This window comes from Carica papaya, chromosome 1, assembly GCF_054855325.1.
Source record: "Carica papaya isolate Zhongbai chromosome 1, ASM5485532v1, whole genome shotgun sequence".
Taxonomy (NCBI): domain Eukaryota; kingdom Viridiplantae; phylum Streptophyta; class Magnoliopsida; order Brassicales; family Caricaceae; genus Carica; species Carica papaya.
The window spans coordinates 24,259,842-24,282,129 of NC_142309.1; the positions used below are offsets into that span (position 1 = coordinate 24,259,842).

A 22,288-nucleotide genomic window follows, 5' to 3' on the forward strand; every position below is an offset into this window, starting at 1 on the left:
ACTCATTCTTTCTTTTTGTACCCACTCTTAATTCATTAACTGGACAAAATTTATTGCCAAAAGAGTGGGATCAAACTGTAATAACAAAATCCACTTATCTTCAACAGAAAAAGAAAAAGAACAAAATCTATCCGGATTTAGGTGATATCAACTCGAGACCACCCATGAAAGGCCTCAATGGGTCAGGGATTATAACGGAACCGTCTTCTTGCTGATAATTTTCCAGTAAACATACAATCATCCGGGGAACTGCACAAGCTGTTGCATTTATCGTGTGCACAAACTGTGTTGGAGCTAGGTTTCCTTTACTCTTTTTCGGGCTAGTTGATTGTAATTCTGATGGACGATACCTGATTCCGAGTCGTCTGCTTTGGTAGTCTGTACAGTTTGATGCACTAGATATCTGTTCGAAAACACAGTACATGCTCAGGTTAGGAAGGTCTTACAAGTACATTCTATGTGGGTGGTTTCTAATCCATTAAGCTTTCATGGTTGAACAAATTAATATAGTACATATGTATGAGTATGTGGACCTATCAAACCTGGAAACAACCAAAATGCAGTCAGATGGAAAAGTTGTTTAAGCTCGTGGGAAGGCAAAAGGAAAAGATATCTCATTTTAATACCTCACCATACCGACCTAAACCGGGCATCCATGCTTCCACATCAAACTTACGGTAAGCAGGTGCACCCAAATCCTCAGTGGCCATATCCAAAGATCTGCAAAGAGGCAAGGATTATATCATACAACAACTGATAGCCAAGCTGAAGATAGAATCAACGAGTCCGTACTTATAATGCAATCCTAGTGATGCAAACAAGTCTTCTTCAATTCTAATGAGCTCCTCATGAAAAGACTCACTCTCCTCTGGTTGGCACAAAATGAACATCTCCACCTTGCTGAACTGATGAACTCGATAAAGACCTCTGCCAAATGTTTTCAGCTAATTACTTGATGTACAAGTTGAATATAAAAAATAACTAACTAGCTTTTAACTGGAACAATTATCTCAATGCAGTTTTAGAAGAGATAAATGACATGCTAACAATTTACCTTGTTGCCGCACCAGCTGCACCTGCCTCAGTACGGAAACAGTGGGAAACTGCTGCATACTTCAAAGGCAATGATGACTCAGCAATAATGGAATCCATATGAATTCCCCCCACAGGAATCTCTGCAGTGCCGATGAGGCACTGGTCACTACCCACTATGGAATAAACCTGTCAATGTTTGAAGTGAGGATCAACAAACTACCATGCTGACAAACATTAAGTTGGACTCGACTTATCTGCAAAGCTCAATTCATAACATGGTTTACACCAACCAATACAGGCAGGGAGTTCATGCTTGAGATTGTTCGAGTGTAAAGCTTGTTATCCTAGAATACGAGGATGTATACTAATTAAAGCTTGAACTTCGGAAGGATTAAAATAACCTGGGTATTTTCTCCACGAGGTTGAAAGCCACATTTTTCCACAACAGAGGATCTCACAATTTCTGGGGTTGTTAATGGTGTGAAGCCCCTTTTTACAGCCTCTGAGAGTGACCAGTTTATTAGGGCCATCTCCAACATAACAGCTTCATTCTTCAGGTAGTAAAATTTTGAACCACTAACCTGTATGAGCAAAAAGAACAGTACATCAAACAGATGGTAGCTTAATTTTTGTTGTTAATTACAAGAGAATGCTTCAAAAATAATTTCTTTGAGGGAATGGCAATTTCACTGAACCCTAGTGGATTTTATCCAACTTTTCCCAGATCCCCTCTCCGCCAATAAATAACCAGGAACAGATAGTATTTGCTCACACCACCCTCTTCCAGGCCTGATCATGTCTCACTTTGTTTTAAAAATTAGTTTTTTGTTATTTTCGTTCATATAAATACGTACAGACTTATATGTTTAGTTACATATCATTTATGACACAATACTAGGCTCTCTTTGGTTTTCTTTTAACTGTTTTAAGTTCTGATCTTCTAAACTAGTCTATGAATTTATACACAAAAAAAAACGTGTATAATTGTTGGAATAAAATGAAAATAAGCTGCTAACTAAATATCACTTATTGTTGAGCACACCAGTATATCTGTATTTGCATCTTACTGCCAATCTACACACTAATCATCAAATATTCGAAGAACAAAAGTAGCCCATAGTCCATAATGCTAAACTGGATGCATTAATACCTTATATTAGACATAGAGAGTACCTCTGCAGCTGCATCAAAATCAAAGAGATCCAGTTCTTTTCCGAGCTGGACATGATCCTTGACAGGGAAGTTGAACTCACGGGGGCTACCAACCTACAAAAAATGCATAGAAAATCAAGAATGATCCATGAACCTAGCACGCAACATTCCATCTTCCTCATCCACAAATAGACACCATCTTTCTTATTGAGCAGTAAGAACAAAAACTGGAATGAGTTAAAACAGTAGCAATACCATCTTTCTTATTGTTGAACAATCTTCCCCTCCAACGGGGACATCAGGGTGAGTCATATTGGGCATGCACTGAGCTTCCTGTTGGAGTTCATCTTTAAGTTTAACGAGTTCTTCATCCAAAGTCGCGAGCTGGTCTTTCAAATTCTTTCCTGAATGCAAAATGCAAAGGACCTTAACAAAAGAGAACCGATTGAGAAGCACACAAATGTAAAGGCTCCTAACAAAGCATCTGCCTATGGCTATACCTTCTTCTATAAGCTTTTGGCGCTCAGATTGTTCAACTTTTCCTTTCATCTTTTTTGCTACAGCATTCCTTTCCTCCCTAAGCCTCTCAACTTCCTGCTATCTGTGACCAACAATTAGCTACAACTGAGAAGAAACCTGGTTCTCATTTTCCATGCCATCTCATTAATAATGTAAAACGTAAACAGAAAACCCATACAATCTGCAACTTAAAAGACAAGTAAAAATAATTGTTCTCTTATTTGAGACCATAAATTTTACGTACAACTGGTAACTGAGCCATGAATCCTACTATAAAAATGTTAAAAAGAACGAAAGGAACATGACATGTTGTGATTAAAGGAAGACTTAATAAGAAGAATTAACCTTTTGAAGACTTGACATTTTCTCATATAGATCAAGTACAAGCTTCAAATTAGCATTGGAATTTCTGTTCTTAATATTAATAGCAACCTCTCCCTTGTTGTCTCTTATCCACTTAAAATCGATAGCAGCCTTCCACTGTGGCCTTGCAACTAAAATCACAAGAAAAAAATTAAAATCTGCTTGGTTCCGGGAAAATTAAGGAACTAAAAAAAGGAAGACGAAAATGAATCACACCTTGAGCATCAAAGCTCTCCGTGGCAGGAGCAGTTTGCACAGAGAGAGCTCTGGCGAGGAGAGTAAAGGCAGGCTTTTGAGATCGATTATGGCGGGACAACAATTCTAGGGTTAGGGCTTTTGGCATTGCCCTGCATAAATAGCTTGAAGAATAAGAAGAAGAAGAACGAGATATGGGAACTGCAGCCAGTTTCAAGGTCTGTATGGTCGTACACTGCAACCCCATTGCTTCAGTTATCTGTACGTCTCTGGCTAGAAGAAGAAGGATGCTTTCTATCCCTACTTTATGTCTTCGTGAACTTTGTCATTTAAACCGTTGGATTAAAAATGAATAGGCATCTCAACCGTCCAAGTTTCAGTGACCAGTTTGCCCTTCATTCTAAAGGAAGAAATTAATCGTGAGAACAAGCTGAGGATGGCGCTTCTTATGTCTGTTCTAACAGAGAGACCTGGTTCGAAAATATTTTAATTTTCCGTTGCAAGCCCACAGATCATCCGCAGTGCCGTGTAACCCGCGGCTTTAAAGCTGGACAATCTGAAGTAAGGTGAATTTCTTCATTTCCGTCTCTGTTATTTTCCTGGTTTTCTTGAATGTCATGCTTAGATTGTAGGGATTTTGCTCCATTTCTCAACGCGTGATTTTAAGTCGAATAGCTTTCTTTTCTTCTTTTTTGCAATCTTCCAGCTGTCAAAGAACGTATTTTTCTGATTACGTAAGTTATCTGTAGTTCGAGTTCATGAAATCCAGAACTGCTAGTTTCGCCATTGCAAGATTGATATGTACCCGAAAGCTAATGCATTAATCAAACTTCAGTTCTTAGTCTCCACCTCGCATCAATTTCTCTCTACGGGAAAGAATCGAGTTGTTAGAAGGGCCCTTTTTTGCACTACCACCACCTATTCGACGTTATGCCAGACCCATGGCGAAACAGTTGCTGAGAGTAGTAAAGACTATCCACAGGACGCTGCTGAAGTTCTTAAGGGATCAGGCTGTAGCCAACCGCAGTTTGAAATACTCGTAGAAGAAGGTGCTAAGGACTCCATTGGAGTGCTGAAGCAATGGGGTTGTAGCGAGGATGACGTATCCAAGTTAATCTTACGTAGACCTTCATTGCGCTGTGCTGATGTTGTTCAGCTTCAATCTAAGCTTAACATACTCAGTGGGTTAGGCCTTACCTCATCTGATCTTGTTAGGATCATCCATTGTCGCCCACGATTTCTTAGTTGCCGTATTAATCATTGCTTTGATGAGAGAATCCATTATTTTATGACATTGTTTGGGTCTAGGGAAGTGCTGCATAAGGCCATTATCAGAAACCCATCACTCTTGACATATGACTTGCACAATAAGATCAAACCTGTTGTTGCTCTGTACGAAGAAATGGGTATTGATCGAGAGGACTTGATTCCTATGCTCCTATCTCGACCTACATTGATTCCAAGAACCTCGTTTAACGATGAGAAGATGGAGTACATACGAAAAACTGGGGTTTCCAAGTACTCCAAAATGTTTAAGTATGTGGCCACAATAATTGGCATCTCACGGCTTGACACTATCCGTGAAAAGGTAGCTAATTTTGAGAAGTTTGGATTTTCAGATGATATAGTTTGGGGCCTTTTTGGACGCTCTCCTCTTATTTTGACATTATCAGTTGATAAGGTTCAGAGGAATATGACTTTTGTCTTGGCTACAATGAAGCTTCCTGCAACCGTGGTCTTGGAGCATCCCTTTTTGCTTTTCAATAATCTAGAGGCTGTTTTGAAACCTCGGTTTCTTCTTGCTGAGAAGATAGATGAAATGAATATTCAGCCGCAAATTAAAGGACCTACCATGTTAACAGCACTGAGGATGAAAGAAAAACGATTCCTGAAAGCATTCATCACATGTCACCCCGAAGATGTTGTGAATGACTTGATGGAGTTCTACAAAAACGCCAAATGCATCAAACGACTAGCAGAAGCTTCGAAGAAAGTTGTGCATAAGGGATTTCCTTTTTGATCATTTTGCATATTGAATGCATCAAATGCCACCCATGCTAACAGCAAGGAGGATGAAAGAGAAACAATTCCTGAAAGCATTCATCCCATGTCACCCAGAAGCTATTGCCAATGAGTTGATGGAGTTCTACAAAAATGCAAAGTGCATCAAACAACTGCCAGAAGCTTCAAAGAAAACTGTGCATAAGGGATTTCCTCTTTGATCATTTTGCTTATAGAATGCTCATTGTTTTTCTCTCAAGGCCTTGAACTATCTAATTGTATTACTTACTGTTCATTTTGATGTACTAAAAATATTGTTAATTAGAAACCACAGATCAGACCAGAAATGCTTGCAGGCTCATCTGCTTTCAGTTGCATGGACTGTGTGCATCTTTCTTTTGGTTTCGGTTTTTTCTTGTTTACTTTCATAATCAAGTGGTTGAAGATGCTTCCATATTTGTTATAATTGTTAGTCCTTTTAGGTATCATGATCGTGAGTTAGCTTATGGGGTGACCATACATTTTCAAAGAGCGCAAATTATGTATTCCACAAGGAACAAATTCGCCTTTCTCTTCTTTCCCCAATTTCATATTCATTTTCAAACTTAGCTTTTCAAGAAAAAAAATTAAAAGTTTAGATTAGGTTTTAACCCAACGTGGCTGCCTTAATTAAGAAACCTAATATTTTAAAATGTTATTTTTGTACAAAAATATAATAAGTTGTTTGATATTAATGCATAATTTTAATAACTATATAGTAAGAAAAAAACCTTAAAAATTACAACCGGGTAACTTCTTGTAAATTTCATTAAACCAGAATTCAGTTCGCCCCTATAAAACCTAAACATGAACTCAACTTTGACTCATGATAGTTTTTTCAAACCATGTCCTAATTCAAATTTAATTATGTTATTTTATTAAATTAATATAGATATAATTAATTATACATGTGTTTAATAAAAAAAATAATATTTATTAATATATTATATATAAATATATTGATAATAAGAATGAGTTAAAAATATGTATATTACATACATATAGTGAATCGAATTTAGACAAGGTTTGAAATATCAAATTCAAATTCTATTCCAACTTACCTCTACTTGTCTATTAATTCAAACTCGATATAACTCAGAAATTATATTTTTCATAAACAAAATTATATTAAATCAAATTTAAATTATGAATATTTATCTTCATGTTAGTCCTGAATGATCTCTTTTGCCATATTAGTTAAAAGAAAATTGAACCATGTGCGTATATAGTCTCCTTTTTTAGATGTGTGTTTTTTTTTTTTATAAATATTTGCTGGTCTCTTTTACTTCTAGGTTCATTAATAATAAAACGTGATACGATAGCATATATAACTTCTTATGTAAAATAGTTCCGCCCCATTTTAATAGAGATATTGAGTTTAAGATCTAAATTATCTTCTACTTAATCTAAAAATAAATTAAATTAAAATCAAACAACTTTTAAAATTTTAAAAGTTAAAATTGAATTCTGTTTAAAATGAATTAAACATTCTTTAATACAACATAATATTTATATATTAATTTTACTTTAAATAAGAGTTAAAATTAAAATATTTATTTTAAATTTAAACTCCAATAACTGAAGGATACCAACCCAGTTCGACACTTTTATGTCATTACCATAAAACTGGGCATTGTGCTTATTTTAGCCAACTGAAAGTTTTGACATTTTTATGTTGTGCTTTGTAAGTTAAATCCAAAGTCTCGGCCAATAGGAACCCAGTATTTTAATGTGGTGATCCGACACAAATTTTAAAACGCGCATCTTAACCGTTCGCTTGAAGATCCAGGAAGCACAGGAAAAGTACTTTCCAGCCGTCCGATTCCGTGTCGGTCACGGATCTCTCATTCTATATAAATACAGTGGTCGCGATCATTCTCATTGAATTCTCTGAAAATTTCCTTCGTTGCTCGTTTAAGGCTTCTACTTCGCTCTCAAGCAATCTATTCGTCTTCCATCTTCTGCAAGTCAGGATTTGTAGCTAAACAATCATCAAGGTAAGGGAAATTTACCCTTCTTCTCTTTTAATCTTCCGGTTTTCTCGATCGTCATGCTTTTGAGTTTGGGGAGATTTTTTGGAGTTTTTAAACGCTTGATTTGAAATCAAAGCAGCGTTGCACCCTTTTAATCATCCGGCTCTTGTGGGTTGATTAATTATTTAACCTAATCTGCGATTTACTTTGTTCTTGAGAATTTTTAATTTTAAGATCCACATCTTTCATATTACTGGTTCTTGAAATTAGGGTTTCTGGGAAATGACTATTTGTTCGTGTTCCGGAAGAGTATGCTATTGCTATTCTGGTTTTATTATTTAGTATTTCATAATAGGAAATCAAGTTCCTATAGATTTCTATTTGAAGAAACATCATGAGCTTAGTTTATATGCGTCGTACAAATCAAGACGATGAATTTGAGAAACTGGGACAACTTTGTTCCTTCTCGGCGTTTTGACGCATGTATCAATGATAAATTGTGTTTTCTACTGTAGATGGCCCGTACGAAGCAAACCGCTCGTAAGTCCACTGGAGGAAAGGCCCCAAGGAAGCAATTGGCTACCAAGGTCTGCTCATTCTCCTTTTGTTTAGCAGTCTTTTTTTTTCAATCCAATTATTTGTTTCTTTTTCTCAGTATAGAATTTTTGTTTCCATTCTAGGCTGCCCGCAAGTCGGCACCAACCACCGGCGGTGTGAAGAAGCCGCATAGATACCGTCCTGGAACCGTCGCACTCCGGTTTGTTACTCATTGCCTTTTGCTCATGGCCTACAGCACATTTGCGTGCCACTTTGACCTATTTTCCTGTTCTGAGTTTGGTTTTTGCATATTGAATTTTAAATATTTTGCTTAATTTTGTGATGCAGTGAGATTAGGAAATATCAAAAGAGCACTGAGCTTCTCATCAGGAAGTTGCCTTTCCAAAGACTTGTTCGTGAAATTGCGCAAGATTTCAAGACTGATTTGCGATTCCAGAGTCACGCAGTGTTGGCTTTGCAAGAGGCTGCAGAAGCATACCTTGTTGGGTTGTTTGAAGACACTAACTTGTGTGCCATACATGCAAAGCGTGTTACAATCATGCCGAAGGACATTCAGCTTGCCAGGAGGATTCGTGGTGAAAGAGCTTGATTTTCTGGTGCTTCAGTTCTTAGGAATTGGGATATGGAATATGGAACTTGTTTTGTTTTTTTTTTTGGGGTTCAAATTTAGCAAATTATAATTTATTATCCTTAGCAGGACAAGAATCTAATTGGTAGATATGTTGTTGAATAGATTTTGGAATTTGTGTTTGGTTTAAACAAATGCATTTTAGTTGTTAAACTTTGATGTGAATGAACTTTGCCTTTAAATAAGTCATCAAATCTGTCTGGTTAAATTGCAATCAGGCCAGGAACAACCCCGTAAACCATGAATTGGTGTTAAAATAATTTTCTTCAGGAGTTTGGAAGGAAAATATTGATTTGAACTCAGACGGTAGCTAATGGATCTGAACAATATTAACTCGTCAAGGCATCAATGAAACTCGTTTAAGGCATCAAATTTTGCACTTCAAAACTCGCAGCCAAAATTCAATGAGAACTCGTTTAACAATCTTAAACTTTTCTCTATGAGAAGAAAGAAAAGCATATTTATTGTCTATTTATCCTCCATGTAATCAGTCAACTGAAAATCTGTAACAGTTACAAAATGGAAGTTAAAAAATGATATAACGAAAAACTTCATGCTAGAGATGATGAAGCAACTTCTCTTTTATGAGAAACAATTCTCTGTATCCAGATAGAAGCAAGTTCTAACAGACTGGGCCGAAATATCTTATTAACTCAATTGTTTTAAAAACGGGATATTCCCCGAGAGACCTCCATCTTAATCCAATTTCATGAATTACAGGTGGGGGGATTCAGTCGGTGAGATATGATTATAACAGAATATGAGAAACCAACATGCAACATCTACAGAGGTCCTGGAAATGTACCATTCTCCCTTTGTTCATTCCACTTCTCCACCTAGCAACCCAAAATTATAACTGTCAGCTAAAATGCACAATAGTGAAATAAATAAATAAATAATTCAATAAAAAGAGAAATAGACTGTTCCGCAATAAAAATCGAATTTACAAAGGCTTATATAGGAGCTGAATATTGTTTATAGTAATTCTCTCCTCTCCCACAATTGGTAGCAAGCAGTGGACAGGAAACTTGTTATTGGTGTTGCTGACGTGCGGTGACACCAAAAGAATGCATATGAGAGAAAGCCAATAAAGCCTTACCCATTTCCAGCACTCTGTTCTAACTCCATAAATTTAATGTCTTTGCTAAGATTAATACCATTTCAAAATAAAAACTGAGATGCTTGCTGTTATGGCATAGGAAGAAAAACTTTATGTAAAACATCCCGAATACAAATCCTTTCTTTCTCCTTTTTGTTAAATAATCTGAACTACCCAATCCATTCGATGTTAAACAACATCTACATCTCAACTGCTGCTGACAAAAACCACCAACACTTCCTCAAGAACCAAGGTTGCTGATTTGGACTTCTTAGTAGGCAAGATTATATCTAGGTATTTGTCAGGAACCAAGCATAATTTAGTTTTGGCAAATCACATATTTACTTATGAAACTATAGGCTATATCCTTACAATATGGTTCTAAATTTATAAACTTGCGTCAAAGTGTATTCTCAAAAATTGTAAAAATTATTTCTATCTTGCCTAGTTTCTGTAAAAATGACTTAAAACATATAATATTTTTATTTAGAACAAAGAATTGCAAAAAATAAAAAATAAAAAAAGTATTATTTCATTCTTTTTCTTCTCCCTTTGTATTAATTATTGTCATTTTTACTTCTTAAATAAAATAAATTAACTGTTCTTGTTAAGTTTATCAGGATTAACATCTATTTTTATTCAAAAAACCTATAGAAAATAAAATGCGGGTAAAACCAAAAGAGCTTATGAGGAATCTCAGTAAAAGCTTTAGTAGTTACATAAAAAAAATCATGAATTGAACAAATTTTTTGTAATTTTAAGAACCAAAGTAACTTTTAGAACCTAATAATAAATTGGTAAGTATAGAGAACAAAGTAGAAATATCTTTAGATTTTTTCTTGCTCAGGAAGGTTGCATTAGTTACTAACTCCTAATTAGTTTATCCTAACTTGTGAAAAGTTGCTTAAGTACAACGTATGTAACCTGAAATTTTGGTTTCTCATTAATTTGATTTCAACCATTCAGTGGGCCATGAAACAAAGTTACTCATGAGACGCACGAGAGAGAGAAGGAGAGAAATCTCCTTTCTAGTCCTCAAAACTAAAAGCAATTAATGAAGCCTTGATTAAAAACTAATAATAGATAGACATGCTTAGAGGAAAAAACCAACAAAAGATTCTCAACATCTGATGACAACAACTTTAGGGCATTAGGAGTCATAATATTTTAGGGCATGCAGAATGACGAAAGTACATACCCATTCACCAGGGCACAGAGCACGGTAGTATTTTGCAAACTTATCACATTCTGAAGCACCTTCACCCTTTGCAGCTACACACCTAATGAAGTTTTGAGGATATATTAAAGAAAATTATCCACAAACAATAGCATAAAACTAACAGTGGATAGAATCAAGGTATACTTACCGATGGTACTCAACATAACGGGCGAAGCAATGCCTTGTCTGATTTGTAGTTGGAAAACGAAAATCTGCCGGGGCAGTCTCAAGCTGCATATCAATGATGAGACCACGTACACAAGTGAACAAATTATAGCAAGAAGATGAACACATCATTCATCTAGAAAGATAGTAACCTTTATTTCTGTTGTCTCCTCAGCTGCTTCTTGGCTTTCTTCACTGCTTTCTTCAGCCGCTGGTTCATTTTCCGTGCCGTCCTCCAAAGCCGCTGGATTGGATCCAGTGCCTTCTTCTTCTGCAGCATGAGGGGCACTTTCTTCAACAGCTGGAGGGCTGTTTTCTTCAACAGCAGCAGGAGGGGCGTTTGTTTCAGTAACAGGTGCTGCTTCCTCAACTTTTTCAGTGGCAACCTCCTCAGCAGCAACAATAACTGGTTTCTCAACCTCTTTTACTTCCATAGGTTTTGTGGCTATCTCTTGCTTCTCCTCTTTCCCCAAAAAATATTGCTGCATACCAAACAGTATCAGAAAAGGTTCCAGAAATTAGCTTACATAAGCTATCAAGGAGGAAATGACAATACTACAGGCATCAAAGGTAAACCCCATGAGGTATAAACATCAGATTATAATCTTCAAAGAAAAATCAGCCTGGTCGCCTGTCACTTCAAAAGAAGTATAACAATGAAAGATCATAATAATTGCAAGTCAGGCAGGATTCTTCCAAGGACATGCGCCAGAGTTAGTCAAAAGTACCAACTTGAGCAAATGTTGCCAAGCTGAAAGGTTTATGAACTGTGTTGCAAAAGAGTCAAAACATGTACTTCGTGGAAAAACAAGTTACAAAACCCAATCCCTATCAAATCAAATTTTAGATTCATGAGTTAAGTTCAAAACCTACTCCGGATTACTAGTAATATATTGTTTTCCTCATATCTTATCAGGCTATAAGCAGTACCATAACTGTTTTTAACAGATGTTTCATGGAACATTTCCTTCATCTGGACCTTTTTTATTATAAAGCTTAATTGCATACTTTAAACTGTTCAAAAACCAACCAAAGTCTTATATTGCGTCAATCCTTCATGATTTAACAAAGAAGCTCAAATTTAATGTGCTGACTCAAAGCTCCTGAATCTGAAAGAGCCAAGTAGAACCACTCATCCGTGGGCAATGATGTCTTATTACAATCTCAAAGGCATACCGAGAACTGTCCATGAACCTAGTCAAACTAATATCACAAAACTCAGCAGTTCATGGGTTAACAAAGAAGCTTCCATTTTTCTGAGATTTAATTGATCGGACAATCGATGTTGCAGACCTTAAAAGCCGTATTGCAGTAACAGATCCGCCCCCATATGGTATCAGCCAATATACACTTTTACGAGGAAAATAGATGTTTATTAAATTCATTACGTGGATAGATGAGACAAATAATATATGAGAGAAAGACAGATCAAGAATCAACCGCATATGAAACACAAATGTCACAGCAAGTTACTGAAAACCCAATGCTTAATTTTTTTCTAGTAAACTGAAGAAAGCTTAGGTCGCCCGAAATTCAGCAACACACAACCAAGAAATTAAGTCATAAGCGTGGTAAGCAAGAATAAAATGCAAAAAGTCCAAAAGACCCTGATTCTCATTGCAGGTTAGACTAAAATAGGTTCAATCGAGATCAGAACCAGATAGAAATGGGGCAGATCAAACAAAAAACCCTAGAAACAAATAGCCTTTTACATAGAAATTAAGGAATAAGACAGAATATCCGAATTCCCAATATTTTGGAATTTGCAAGGAAACATAACTAATCGAACTTGATCTGTATAATCTCATTCAATTCTGAAAAAGAAAACAAAAACAAAGCAAAAGAGAGAAACCGTGAAGAATTTGGATATAAACAGAGTGAGTACCTCAGATAGGGATGGATTATTTCCAGTTATAGCTTCCGCCATTGTAGGAAAACGAGAAGATCTGTACTGTACTCACCTAGCAGCTCACGAACAGAGAGGCGACCTAGCAGACTCTTATGCTTGCGCTCGAGACGGGAACAAACGAGAGAGACTGAGATTAAAAAAAGGCAGGTTACCTTCCAACAGCTTTTTACTGTATTACCGGCGGTTAAAAGTAAGAACTTTTTTGTTTCTTCAGTAAAATTTTGGGCTGAAATGGGCGTATGAAAGTCTTTGGTATAATATATTTCGGCCCCACCCATTTTTTTCTTTTTGGGCCACTTTCATAGTTTTAGCGGCTAAATTAATGTATTATTTTTCTTTTTGTTTTTAATTTTTTTAAAAATTGTTCAATTAATTTATATCACGAATTAAGTAGAAAAATAAAAAGAAAAGGAGAAGAATTACTAAAATTATTTTTGTTTAAAAATGAAAAAAAAAATTGTTATTTCACCACGTTATTTGATATTACTTATAAATTTTGAGACAATTAATTCAATTAAAAATATAATGAGCAGTTTGATACACAGTATAATTACAATAATTTTTTTGTTTAATCTGTATTTTCAAGTGTATAGATTTCTTGTCTCATAAACAAAAAATAAATCTATGAAGTTCTAAAATGCCACATTCTGTCACTTGTTTCTTCAATTTTGTATTTACAAAACATAATGAATATAGAATGTAAGAGTTTCTTCGTAAATTTTAAGAAATTGTTTAAGATTATTAAACTTGAAATTACATGATTTAATAAATTATTAAATTAGTACTAAGATATAAAATATATACTTATAAATTATTCTATTTGATAAAATATGTTTATAAATGGTTTATTATACGCTCTCATGAATTATTCCGCCAGCTTTTTTGTTAAATTTCTCCGATTATTTGGAGGGGAAAAAAAAACAACAAAATTCTATAAAAGATATATATATATATACTTAGATGTACACAAGGTAAAGGATATTGGTTATCCGCGTGACTTATAAAATATTATATCCACACCAGATTTTTATAAATTAAAAATTATAATATTTTAAATTTGATAATAAATTATTATGACAGAGTCCATTAGCTCATAACAGAGAGCAAAAGACATAATACACTTTTGCATCTATTTATCCATCCATATGATGCAACGCAAACTTTTCCCTCCCAAGAGTAAATCAAATGCTTTGTTGATTTCTTCGAATTTTATTTCATGAGAAATGAATTTGTCTAAATCCAACTCCTGCATTAGAAATAATTATCTTTTGAAAATAAGAAATAAAATAATTTATAGTGCATGTAATTTAGTTAGTCGGGGTAAAACTGACCTTGTTTAAGTACTTGTTGACGAGAAGTGGAATGTCGGATTTAGGTTTGAGGCCTCCGAAAAATGAACCACTAACAGTTTTGCCTCTGAGAATCTCGTAGCAATTGAGAGACAGTGGTTGACCGTGCATTTCCACACCTATTATCACCGTCTTTCCACAACCCTACTCATCAACAACCCTCTCAAATTATACATATAACAAACAAACCCGGCAGGTGATCTGATCACAAATAAAATGAATTTTAAGAGAGAAAAAACCTTGCGAGTGCTGAAGAATGCATCATTCATCAGCGATGCCAGCCCAATACACTCAAAGGAATAGTCAGCTCCTCCATTTGTCATTTCTATAATTGCCTGCTTATTTTAAAATAATAAATTTTATTTATTATCTAAATTTAAAATTATTAATTAGGTAAACAAAAATTAAGCTTGTTTTTGTAATGACCAACCTTAGTAGCTGACTTTCCTTCACATGCGGCAGGGTTGACGAAATCGGTGACTCCAAATCTTTTGCCTGCCGTTGAATAATTATTATTATTAAAAAAAATAATAATAATAATTTATAATTAAATAAATAAGCTATTATTTATCAAAAATGTTTTTAGATACAACCCTACCTATTTCAAATTTCTCCGGGTTCAAATCAACACCTATAATTTTTGAAGCTTTACGTAATCTTGCTCCTTCTGCGACCTAATCACGTGTGTGTGCGTGTGTATATATCTCATTTAGACTATGAACAAATACGATATATGTATATATATATATATATATATATTCAGTAAATTTGCAAGTATATGTTTTTTTATAAAAATTGATACCTATATATATGAATGGTCTTATAGATATGGAGGGATAAATAGTAATAAATACCGCAAGTCCGACGGCACCCAGCCCAAAAATGGCTACAGTGGAGCCCTCTTCTACGTCTGCCACTTTCCATGCTGCTCCAATACCTGCCCCCAGAGTACAACCAGAACTCAGATGACATTTTCAACACATCCAGCAATAATAAATACATCACATATATAATAATATATATGTATAAATACATAAGATATTATCTCTTATGTGGTCAGGGAAAACGACACCCAATGAAGAGAGATGAAGTTATTTTGGGAAAGAAAAAATCAAGTAAATTCTGTTTGAGGCCTGAAGGGCGGTTCATCAATTAATTTGATAATTGTAGACAGTAATGAATAGTCTATTTAATTCAATTAGCGATTATTTTTAAGAAAAATGGCAGACCCTTGAAATTATTTTCGTAATAAATATTCTTGGGCTTCTTCCATTTAATGGCAATGGCTACCTGCACCAAATCGATTTGACTTGCATTTACTTCTCTGATTGTAATTTTCATCTTTACTCCTTAAAACTATCTGATTAATTTTTAATACCAAAACATTATATATATTTATTAATTAAAAATTTGATTGGATTGCTATCTGGTTAAAAGTTCGCAAAGAATGCCCAATTCTTTGTTAATGGGCTTTCTTCAGCTTCAGCTTCGTTCCAATTCTTTCATCCTACGTTTTCTTTTTGGAATAAGGTAAATTGTCTTTATCCTACATACGTATAGATATATATATATATATATATAAGTATTTTCCAATTGCTTATTAGTTTATTCTTACATATAAATAGGATTGAAGCCAGACGATCACGGCAGTTAACAATTTTAAAGTTGTACATTCTTTTGGCATCATCATCATTGTCTAATGGGCAAACTTTGCGTATGAAGTCATTAAATAATAAGGGGAAATATTCAAAAAATAAATATATGTATATATATATACATATATGAACAGAAAAAATAATTTGGCTTTATCCAAATACGTTAAATAATTAAAATTTTTATTTTAGAAAAAAGTTTAACTAATTTTCCGTTTTATGAAAAATTAAAAGATAGGAGTAGAGTCAAACGAGAAGCGAAGCTTATCAGGTGAGTTGTTTTACCTGTTGACGCTCCACAGCTGAGCATACAGGCCTTGTCGACGGGAATCTCCGGGCAGATCTTGACGATATGGGTGACGTCGACGACCGTGTACTCGGAGAAGCTGGACACGAAAAGAAAATGCTGAAGGGTTTCTCCATTCATGTCCCTGAACCTGCTGCTTCCGTCTCTTCGCGTGTTCTGAGTTGGATCGTCTGGAAACTTTGAACAAATGTTGCTCCTCGTTGACTTGCAGTCTCTGCATTCTCTGCAGTCCGGAATGAAAACCGGCACTACGGTGTCTCCTTTTTTCACTTCCTCTACGTACTCGCCCACGCTTTCCACAACTCTGTAACTCGTTGAATTTTTTCACCTTTCATTTTAATATATTATATATATGTTCCGAAAGTTCACTGCAAATTAGAAGAACATTTTTTATGTTAAGTCAGAGATTTTGGGATTGACGAATTCATACCCGACCGCCTCATGCCCGAATATTTTAGGAAAAATGGAGAAGGGTCCCTGCGGATGATTAATTACAGTTTAATTAGTGCTGTAATTTTGAGTAAACGTATAGATTAATATGCATAAGCTGGTAAGAAATAGCTTCTTACAGCAGGCATTTTCCAGAAGGTGACATCACTGTGACAGAGAGATGTGCAGATAATCTTGATCCTAACTTCATAAGCTCGAGGAGGGTCAACTTCGATTTCTTCAATCACCAAGGGCTGTCCTGGTTCTCTGCAGACAGCAGCTGTTTGGATTGAAAGAAAACGGAGGAAAAAAGAAGACGACATGGAAAGAAAAATCGCAAGTTAGCTAGCGAAATCAACAACTCCATTCCCGATAATTCAACAGGATAATAGTTAAAAAACGAGGGATTGAAATGAAGACCTCTGCATCTTATTGCTTTCCCTTCGGTTGAGGAAGACGAGTTTCCGTTCTCCATTAATGAAGAGCTTGGTCGCGGGTCTGAAGCCAAGGGGGAAGATGGAGGGAGGGAATATTTGTTGAATACTTCTCTGCGTCTTCGTCTTCGTAAACTTATTCGTTGGGTTGTGCGGTGTGGGGGGTGGGGGGGGTGGTTGCTTACCTTTTTATAGGGCGTGAGATAGTAGTGTACCGGACTAAAATGTTGTGCAACAAGAGAAATTTTATAAAATTAAAAAATAATAATAAAGATAAAATCTTTAAAATTTATATATTAGTTTATTAAATAATGAAATTATAATAATATAATAATATTTTTAAAAATTTTAAATAATTATTGTTAGAATTAGAATGAAGTTATTCAAAGACAACGACACTTGTACATAAATAAGAAAAAAAAAAAAAAAAAAAAACCTTAGATTTTTCTCTTACCACCAATTTTAATTATTTAAAATTACTCGTTCTTCATAACTCTTTTTGCTGTATGTTATTGTTTTATTATTAATAGTAATTATTAATTATTAACAGTTATTTAATATGATATAAGAGTTTCGTGATAATAAATAATAGTTAAAATATTAACAAAAAATAATAATAACAAAACATATTTTGTGAGTAGAAATAAATTTAAATAATAATAAAATACAATCAAATCTAATAAATACATGATGTATCTAAAAAATATTGTGACATATTTTTTAATTTTAAAAGTTGAATATCTTAAGCAATTACAAGACACGTGGCAATTGGTTAATAACAGTTGATTACAATTTATAAACGTTACGACAATAGAAACCACTTGACACGAGGAAACCATTATCTTCATAAATAAATGAAATTTAGTGAATGTACACAATTATGCTGAGCTAATTTGTTAGCAGAGGGAGGAGTAAAAGTTCATCCAAGCTAAAAAAAAAAAAAAAAAACTGGAATAACCTCAACAGACAAAACGGGCCAAAATTTGGTTAAGATTTTACTTTTTTTTCATTAATAATTACATATTTACTGATTTTTTTTTTAAATTAATTTCAATCAAATTTAATTTTAGAAAGAAATTATGGGCTAACATAAAATGTACCTAAACGTCCCGTAACTAAATTGCTTGATATAAAAATAAAAACATATACTATAAATAATCATAAGATATTTTGTTGGGAATTTATGAAATTTAGTTTGGTAATGTTTAATTATAAAATGGTGGAAATTCCTAATAAAGTTATAAATATAAACAAATAATATATATTGAAATGGGTGTGGTTTAAAACCTGAAATTATAGTGATATATATATATATATATATATATTCAATGATACTGTGGGACTAGTGGGACTAGTAGCCCACAATAATGGCATTAATTGGCACTTAATCTGACTCTGGTTTCTGGCAAACCAACCTCGTCATTTAATTGCATAAATAATTTTATAGGAGGTTGAATATTTGATAATCTATATTTGTGGTTGATCTTTTGTTCTTTGCATGTGGGTTCCAATTACCCAAATTGTTTTTTTGGTTATTTTTTATTTATTATGTCGGAAACTTGTAATAAGTATGTGTTAAATTGATATACATACAAGTATCCAGAGACAAACTAAGAAGCATAAATTAAATTTGAATGTGTTGTAAATTTGATGGTTATATAGAGTATGTCTAGTGTCCGTCTCAAAATTTTTAAGGGGTTATATATAATATATGATATATACATATATAAGTGTAAAGAACCGAAACTTAAAAGAAATGAATTTATATTCTAAATGCGGAAGCAAACAATGAAATTATGGATTATATTCCTTACACAGTAAATTATAATGTCTAATAAGATTATCGAAATATCCTTTTTCTATCGGTTCATAAAATAAACAAATAAATGTCATAATAAATTAATCTCTATTAGTACTTTATGGGAGTCAAGGAGTTAAACTACTCACAACTTCTTTACTTATTAGAATCTGAATTTTAGTCTTCTTAATTTAAAATGGTTAATAAAATGGTGACCTTCATTATCCTAATAAAAATATCACACTAATAATTGATACGAAAAATCGAAGGTTGATAAAAATCACAAAATAATTAATGTAACCCTTACTTTAATAAATTTATTTAACATTAAAAACGTTTATTCCATATTTACTGTTACGAGTTTACCAAAATCAACCTAATAAGACAAATACTCATATAATATTATAATTTTATGTACAAGTGAATGAGATAAGAATTTTCCTTTTTAACTGCTTACTAGAACCACTAGGGATCCAATGGGATATTTCTCTACCCGTGAACTCAATTAATCCAGTCATTTTTTATATTCTGCGCAGTAATGGACGTCAAACATACCATTGCCTCAATTCTCCTATGGTATGAGGGTGAACCATATCTCGCAAACCCTTCCAGTGTAGGATTTCTCAGTCTCGTACGACTGAAATAATGCCCAGAGTATGGTTCCCTATGTACTGGGTCCGTCCATCTTTTTCTAAGGTATTCAATAAGTTTTTTTTACATTGAATCACATCACAAACCAATTACCAGTTACGTGTTAATATCTTATGTTTTCATATTAATGATAAAATCATACAAATAGGCGATATGTACATCAAGAACATAATTGAGACATTTATTGCAGCACAAACCAGAAAAAGGGAATATGCAATGAGGTAAACCAAAAAACTGATAAAATAATTAAAATCATCGATTTAGTACACATACTATAACAGTAAGCAATTTAAGCAGTACAGAAAAATAAATATTGAATCATGACAAATATAAATTGACTGGTTACGGCTTCACTAGTAATTTGTAATTATTTTTTGGGTTTTTTAAATATTCACAAAATACAAGACTTTCGATTATTTAAGTCTCAATTTACCGTAACTGGTAATAGGATGAGAGATTCTTACTCGGATCGGGTTTTGAAATACTGTGCTATCTACTGCGCCTTTTGACGGTTCTCGAATTTTTTGAGTTTCTTATGCGAAAATTAAAATACCCGTCACGCACCCAAAAATATCCCAAAAGACCAAAATCGGTATTGAAAAACTTTTTCGACAAATTTTAGGATTCCAGCACGGCAGCACCGCCGTGCTCCAACACTCGCTCCACCGCCCGTGATGATAGTTCGCCTTAGTCTGGCTTATTTCGGCCCACTTAGGTTGGTTTTGATCGGTTTTACACGTATCCCTACGAAAAATACGTTAAGGAACTTTAGGTATCTGAAAAAGCTAAAAAACCAAAACCTACTAGCCTGGGGGTCTCCGGGTGTGGCGGTTCCGTCGGTCCTCTTTCGCGACTGGGGTTCTTCTTCGGCTAACTTGCACCAAAAAAAGTTGATGAACACGGTGGTAAAAAAATCACATAAAATGAAAAACGGGAAGGGGGTCACTGGAGAGGGTTTCGAGTTTTGGCCGCCGCGGCTTAATCGAGCTTTGCTCACAGTTTTCAGCTTACCAATCGATCCTTTGGCTTCGATATGGCCACAGGGAGGATTAGGAATGAATTCTAAGCGAGAAAGGGGAACAAATTACTTACTTTGGCATTGGTGGTGGCTTCAGTGTGGCAATGACAGCAATCAATTTCTTTTTCAGCCGTCTTTTTTCTTCTGCTCCGGCGAGGGCTGGTGTGGCTAGGGTTAGGGTTCCCTGGAACATAATACTTAAATACCCTCTCCGTGTCGATCTGGGTCGTTCGTGCAGGACACGTGACCCTATCCCATCCATTGGATCCCTCTTATTCGGAGAATGAATCTGGACCACACGATCGGATTGAATATGACTGCTGGATCGCACCTGAAGAAAAAATGTATCTAAGCCATCCGTGTGTGCAGGACCTGATCTAGTCCGTTCGATCGCTCTAGTTCATTGTGGTTTCTAATTGGGCCGTCCCACTTAGTTGAATTTTTTTTTTACGATTTTACCCCCTATTTTAAAATTTTCTTTTAAAAATACCCCTCTTATTCAAAATTTCACTCATTTTCTCCAAAATTATTTTCAATTTTGTCCATAATTTATTTTTTCTAAAAAATTTAATAAAATTTAAATTGAAATAAATTTTTTAATTATTTATATATTTAATAACTATAAAAAAATTATTTCAGGTCAATTTTCGAATCCGGGTATTACAACTCTTCCCCCTTAAAAAAAAAAATTAGTCCCTCAAATTGTCACCCTTTCACTTAGTCAAACAGTTGGGGTTACTAGGCCTTGAAATCTGATTCTATCTCCCAAGTGACCTCTTCCTGTGTGTGATTGTACCATAGGATCTTATCGAATGATATTTCTCTGTTGTAAAGCACTCTGCTCTTCTGGTCCACAAAGTCTATTGGTACCTCCTCATATGATAGATCCTCCTGCAGTAAAAGGGGCTCGTGATACAAGATATGTGAGGAGTTTAGATTGTACTTGCATAGCATAGACACGTGAAGTACATTATGGACTATGGATAGCTTTGAAGGTAGTGCTGCATGTAAACGGACATACCAATCATGTTTAAGATTTTAAACGGTCCAATGAAACAGGGATTTAATTTCTCCCTTTTACCAAACTTGTTGATTCCCTTTAAAGGGGTTACCTTAAGAAACATATGATATAACACCCAACCTTTCTTTTTTTTTTTAATTAATTATTATTATTTTTATATATAAATATAATTATTATTAATATGATTTTAATTTAATTTATTTAATTTTAATTTGATTTAATGGAAATAATAATAATAATAATAACAAAAATGGTAAAAATTGATTAGGGATTTAAATGAAAATAATTTTGGAGAAAATGAGTGAAAATTTGGGATCGGAGGGTATTTTTGAAAGAAAAATAAAAAATCGGAGGTCCAAACGTAATTTAAAATAGTTACGCCACATCAGCTGCCCGGTCAGCAGCCCCAACCAACCAGGACGCGCCAGATGGCAGAGACGTTGACGCAGGAGGCCACGCGGGGGGTTGCCGCGTGGGCGATCCACGTGCGCGTGATCGAACGGCTGATATCCGTTCCCACGCGCACGGACAGCCCAGATCAAAAACGCGCACGGACAACCCAGATTGCATCGTGCGTGGATGGCCCATATTGAATTGCGCAAGGACAGTTCAGATTGAATCGCGATGAACTATCCAGATTCACTCCTTATTTAATCGCGATTGGACGATCTAGATTAAAAGCGATGGACAACCCAGTTAAAAAGTGGATTGGTATAAAATAATCCCATCCGCACCCAAACCCTAACTCTAGCTGCTAGAGTCCCTCGCCGAAGA

At 34.6% G+C, this 22,288-nt stretch overlaps 5 protein-coding genes across 11 annotated transcripts; 2 read left to right on the forward strand and 3 right to left on the reverse strand.

Annotated features, from left to right (window-relative positions):
• Positions 1-27: 27 nt before the first annotated feature.
• SRS (Seryl-tRNA synthetase) lies at positions 28-3,658 on the reverse strand. Of its 4 annotated transcripts, none has more exons than XM_022044894.2 (10): positions 3,286-3,658; positions 3,052-3,200; positions 2,688-2,781; positions 2,443-2,591; positions 2,209-2,301; positions 1,437-1,616; positions 1,055-1,221; positions 793-927; positions 627-720; positions 28-403 (listed from the first exon to the last, which is right to left on the reverse strand). In XM_022044894.2, exons 1-10 carry the CDS (start codon positions 3,509-3,511, stop codon positions 128-130), a joined length of 1,563 nt encoding a protein of 520 aa, XP_021900586.1. In that variant the 5' UTR covers positions 3,512-3,658; the 3' UTR covers positions 28-127. The 4 variants fall into 4 exon arrangements, 2 of the variants coding, with proteins under 2 accessions (XP_021900586.1, XP_088077780.1); XR_015821113.1 differs by having other exon boundaries at positions 312-403; positions 543-720; positions 863-927; XR_015821111.1 differs by having other exon boundaries at positions 312-403; positions 543-720.
• A 19-nt stretch (positions 3,659-3,677) lies between these two features.
• Positions 3,678-5,731, forward strand: LOC110816635 (Mitochondrial transcription termination factor family protein). Of its 4 annotated transcripts, none has more exons than XM_022044896.2 (2): positions 3,678-3,830; positions 3,971-5,731. In XM_022044896.2, exon 2 carries the CDS (start codon positions 4,064-4,066, stop codon positions 5,282-5,284), a length of 1,221 nt encoding a protein of 406 aa, XP_021900588.1. In that variant the 5' UTR covers positions 3,678-3,830; positions 3,971-4,063; the 3' UTR covers positions 5,285-5,731. The 4 variants fall into 4 exon arrangements, with proteins under 4 accessions (XP_021900588.1, XP_021900590.1, XP_021900589.1 ...); XM_022044898.2 differs by having other exon boundaries at positions 3,693-3,830; positions 4,014-5,731; XM_022044897.2 differs by having other exon boundaries at positions 3,693-3,825.
• Positions 5,732-7,165: 1,434 nt separating this feature from the next.
• On the forward strand, positions 7,166-8,648 carry LOC110816674 (histone H3.3). The gene is made up of 4 exons (XM_022044964.2): positions 7,166-7,301; positions 7,793-7,864; positions 7,958-8,034; positions 8,163-8,648. Exons 2-4 carry the CDS (start codon positions 7,793-7,795, stop codon positions 8,422-8,424), a joined length of 411 nt encoding a protein of 136 aa, XP_021900656.1. The 5' UTR covers positions 7,166-7,301; the 3' UTR covers positions 8,425-8,648.
• Positions 8,649-9,029: 381 nt separating this feature from the next.
• COX6B (cytochrome C oxidase 6B) lies at positions 9,030-12,989 on the reverse strand. The gene is made up of 5 exons (XM_088221658.1): positions 12,832-12,989; positions 11,099-11,428; positions 10,930-11,012; positions 10,761-10,842; positions 9,030-9,299 (listed from the first exon to the last, which is right to left on the reverse strand). The coding sequence occupies exons 1-5, from the start codon at positions 12,871-12,873 to the stop codon at positions 9,246-9,248; spliced, it is 591 nt and encodes a 196-aa protein (XP_088077784.1). The 5' UTR covers positions 12,874-12,989; the 3' UTR covers positions 9,030-9,245.
• Positions 12,990-13,879: 890 nt separating this feature from the next.
• On the reverse strand, positions 13,880-17,194 carry LOC110816787 (Zinc-binding alcohol dehydrogenase family protein). Its single transcript, XM_022045104.2, has 10 exons — positions 17,013-17,194; positions 16,733-16,872; positions 16,594-16,640; positions 16,142-16,467; positions 15,059-15,141; positions 14,803-14,878; positions 14,635-14,699; positions 14,444-14,539; positions 14,187-14,348; positions 13,880-14,101 (listed from the first exon to the last, which is right to left on the reverse strand). Exons 1-10 carry the CDS (start codon positions 17,065-17,067, stop codon positions 13,985-13,987), a joined length of 1,167 nt encoding a protein of 388 aa, XP_021900796.1. The 5' UTR covers positions 17,068-17,194; the 3' UTR covers positions 13,880-13,984.
• Positions 17,195-22,288: the final 5,094 nt, after the last annotated feature.

What these genes read in the sequence shown, in the direction of transcription:
- SRS (XM_022044894.2), bottom strand. Translation starts at nt 3,511, where the DNA reads ATGGGGTTGCAGTGTACGACCATACAGACCTTGAAACTGGCTGCAGTT. An exon ending in GGAGAGCTTTGATGCTCAAG is followed by an intron (nt 3,201 to 3,285) that starts GTGTGATTCATT and finishes TTGTGATTTTAG; the next exon opens with TTGCAAGGCCACAGTGGAAG. An exon ending in CCAAAAGCTTATAGAAGAAG is followed by an intron (nt 2,592 to 2,687) that starts GTATAGCCATAG and finishes TTTTGCATTCAG; the next exon opens with GAAAGAATTTGAAAGACCAG.
- LOC110816635 (XM_022044896.2), top strand. Translation starts at nt 4,064, where the DNA reads ATGTACCCGAAAGCTAATGCATTAATCAAACTTCAGTTCTTAGTCTCC.
- LOC110816674 (XM_022044964.2), top strand. Translation starts at nt 7,793, where the DNA reads ATGGCCCGTACGAAGCAAACCGCTCGTAAGTCCACTGGAGGAAAGGCC. An exon ending in GGAAGCAATTGGCTACCAAG is followed by an intron (nt 7,865 to 7,957) that starts GTCTGCTCATTC and finishes TTTCCATTCTAG; the next exon opens with GCTGCCCGCAAGTCGGCACC. An exon ending in CCTGGAACCGTCGCACTCCG is followed by an intron (nt 8,035 to 8,162) that starts GTTTGTTACTCA and finishes TTTGTGATGCAG; the next exon opens with TGAGATTAGGAAATATCAAA.
- COX6B (XM_088221658.1), bottom strand. Translation starts at nt 12,873, where the DNA reads ATGGCGGAAGCTATAACTGGAAATAATCCATCCCTATCTGAG. An exon ending in CGTTATGTTGAGTACCATCG is followed by an intron (nt 10,843 to 10,929) that starts GTAAGTATACCT and finishes AAACTTCATTAG; the next exon opens with GTGTGTAGCTGCAAAGGGTG. An exon ending in CTCTGTGCCCTGGTGAATGG is followed by an intron (nt 9,300 to 10,760) that starts GTATGTACTTTC and finishes TTGGGTTGCTAG; the next exon opens with GTGGAGAAGTGGAATGAACA.
- LOC110816787 (XM_022045104.2), bottom strand. Translation starts at nt 17,067, where the DNA reads ATGGAGAACGGAAACTCGTCTTCCTCAACCGAAGGGAAAGCAATAAGA. An exon ending in TTCGGGCATGAGGCGGTCGG is followed by an intron (nt 16,468 to 16,593) that starts GTATGAATTCGT and finishes AACGAGTTACAG; the next exon opens with AGTTGTGGAAAGCGTGGGCG. An exon ending in AAGGAAAGTCAGCTACTAAG is followed by an intron (nt 14,540 to 14,634) that starts GTTGGTCATTAC and finishes TAAAATAAGCAG; the next exon opens with GCAATTATAGAAATGACAAA.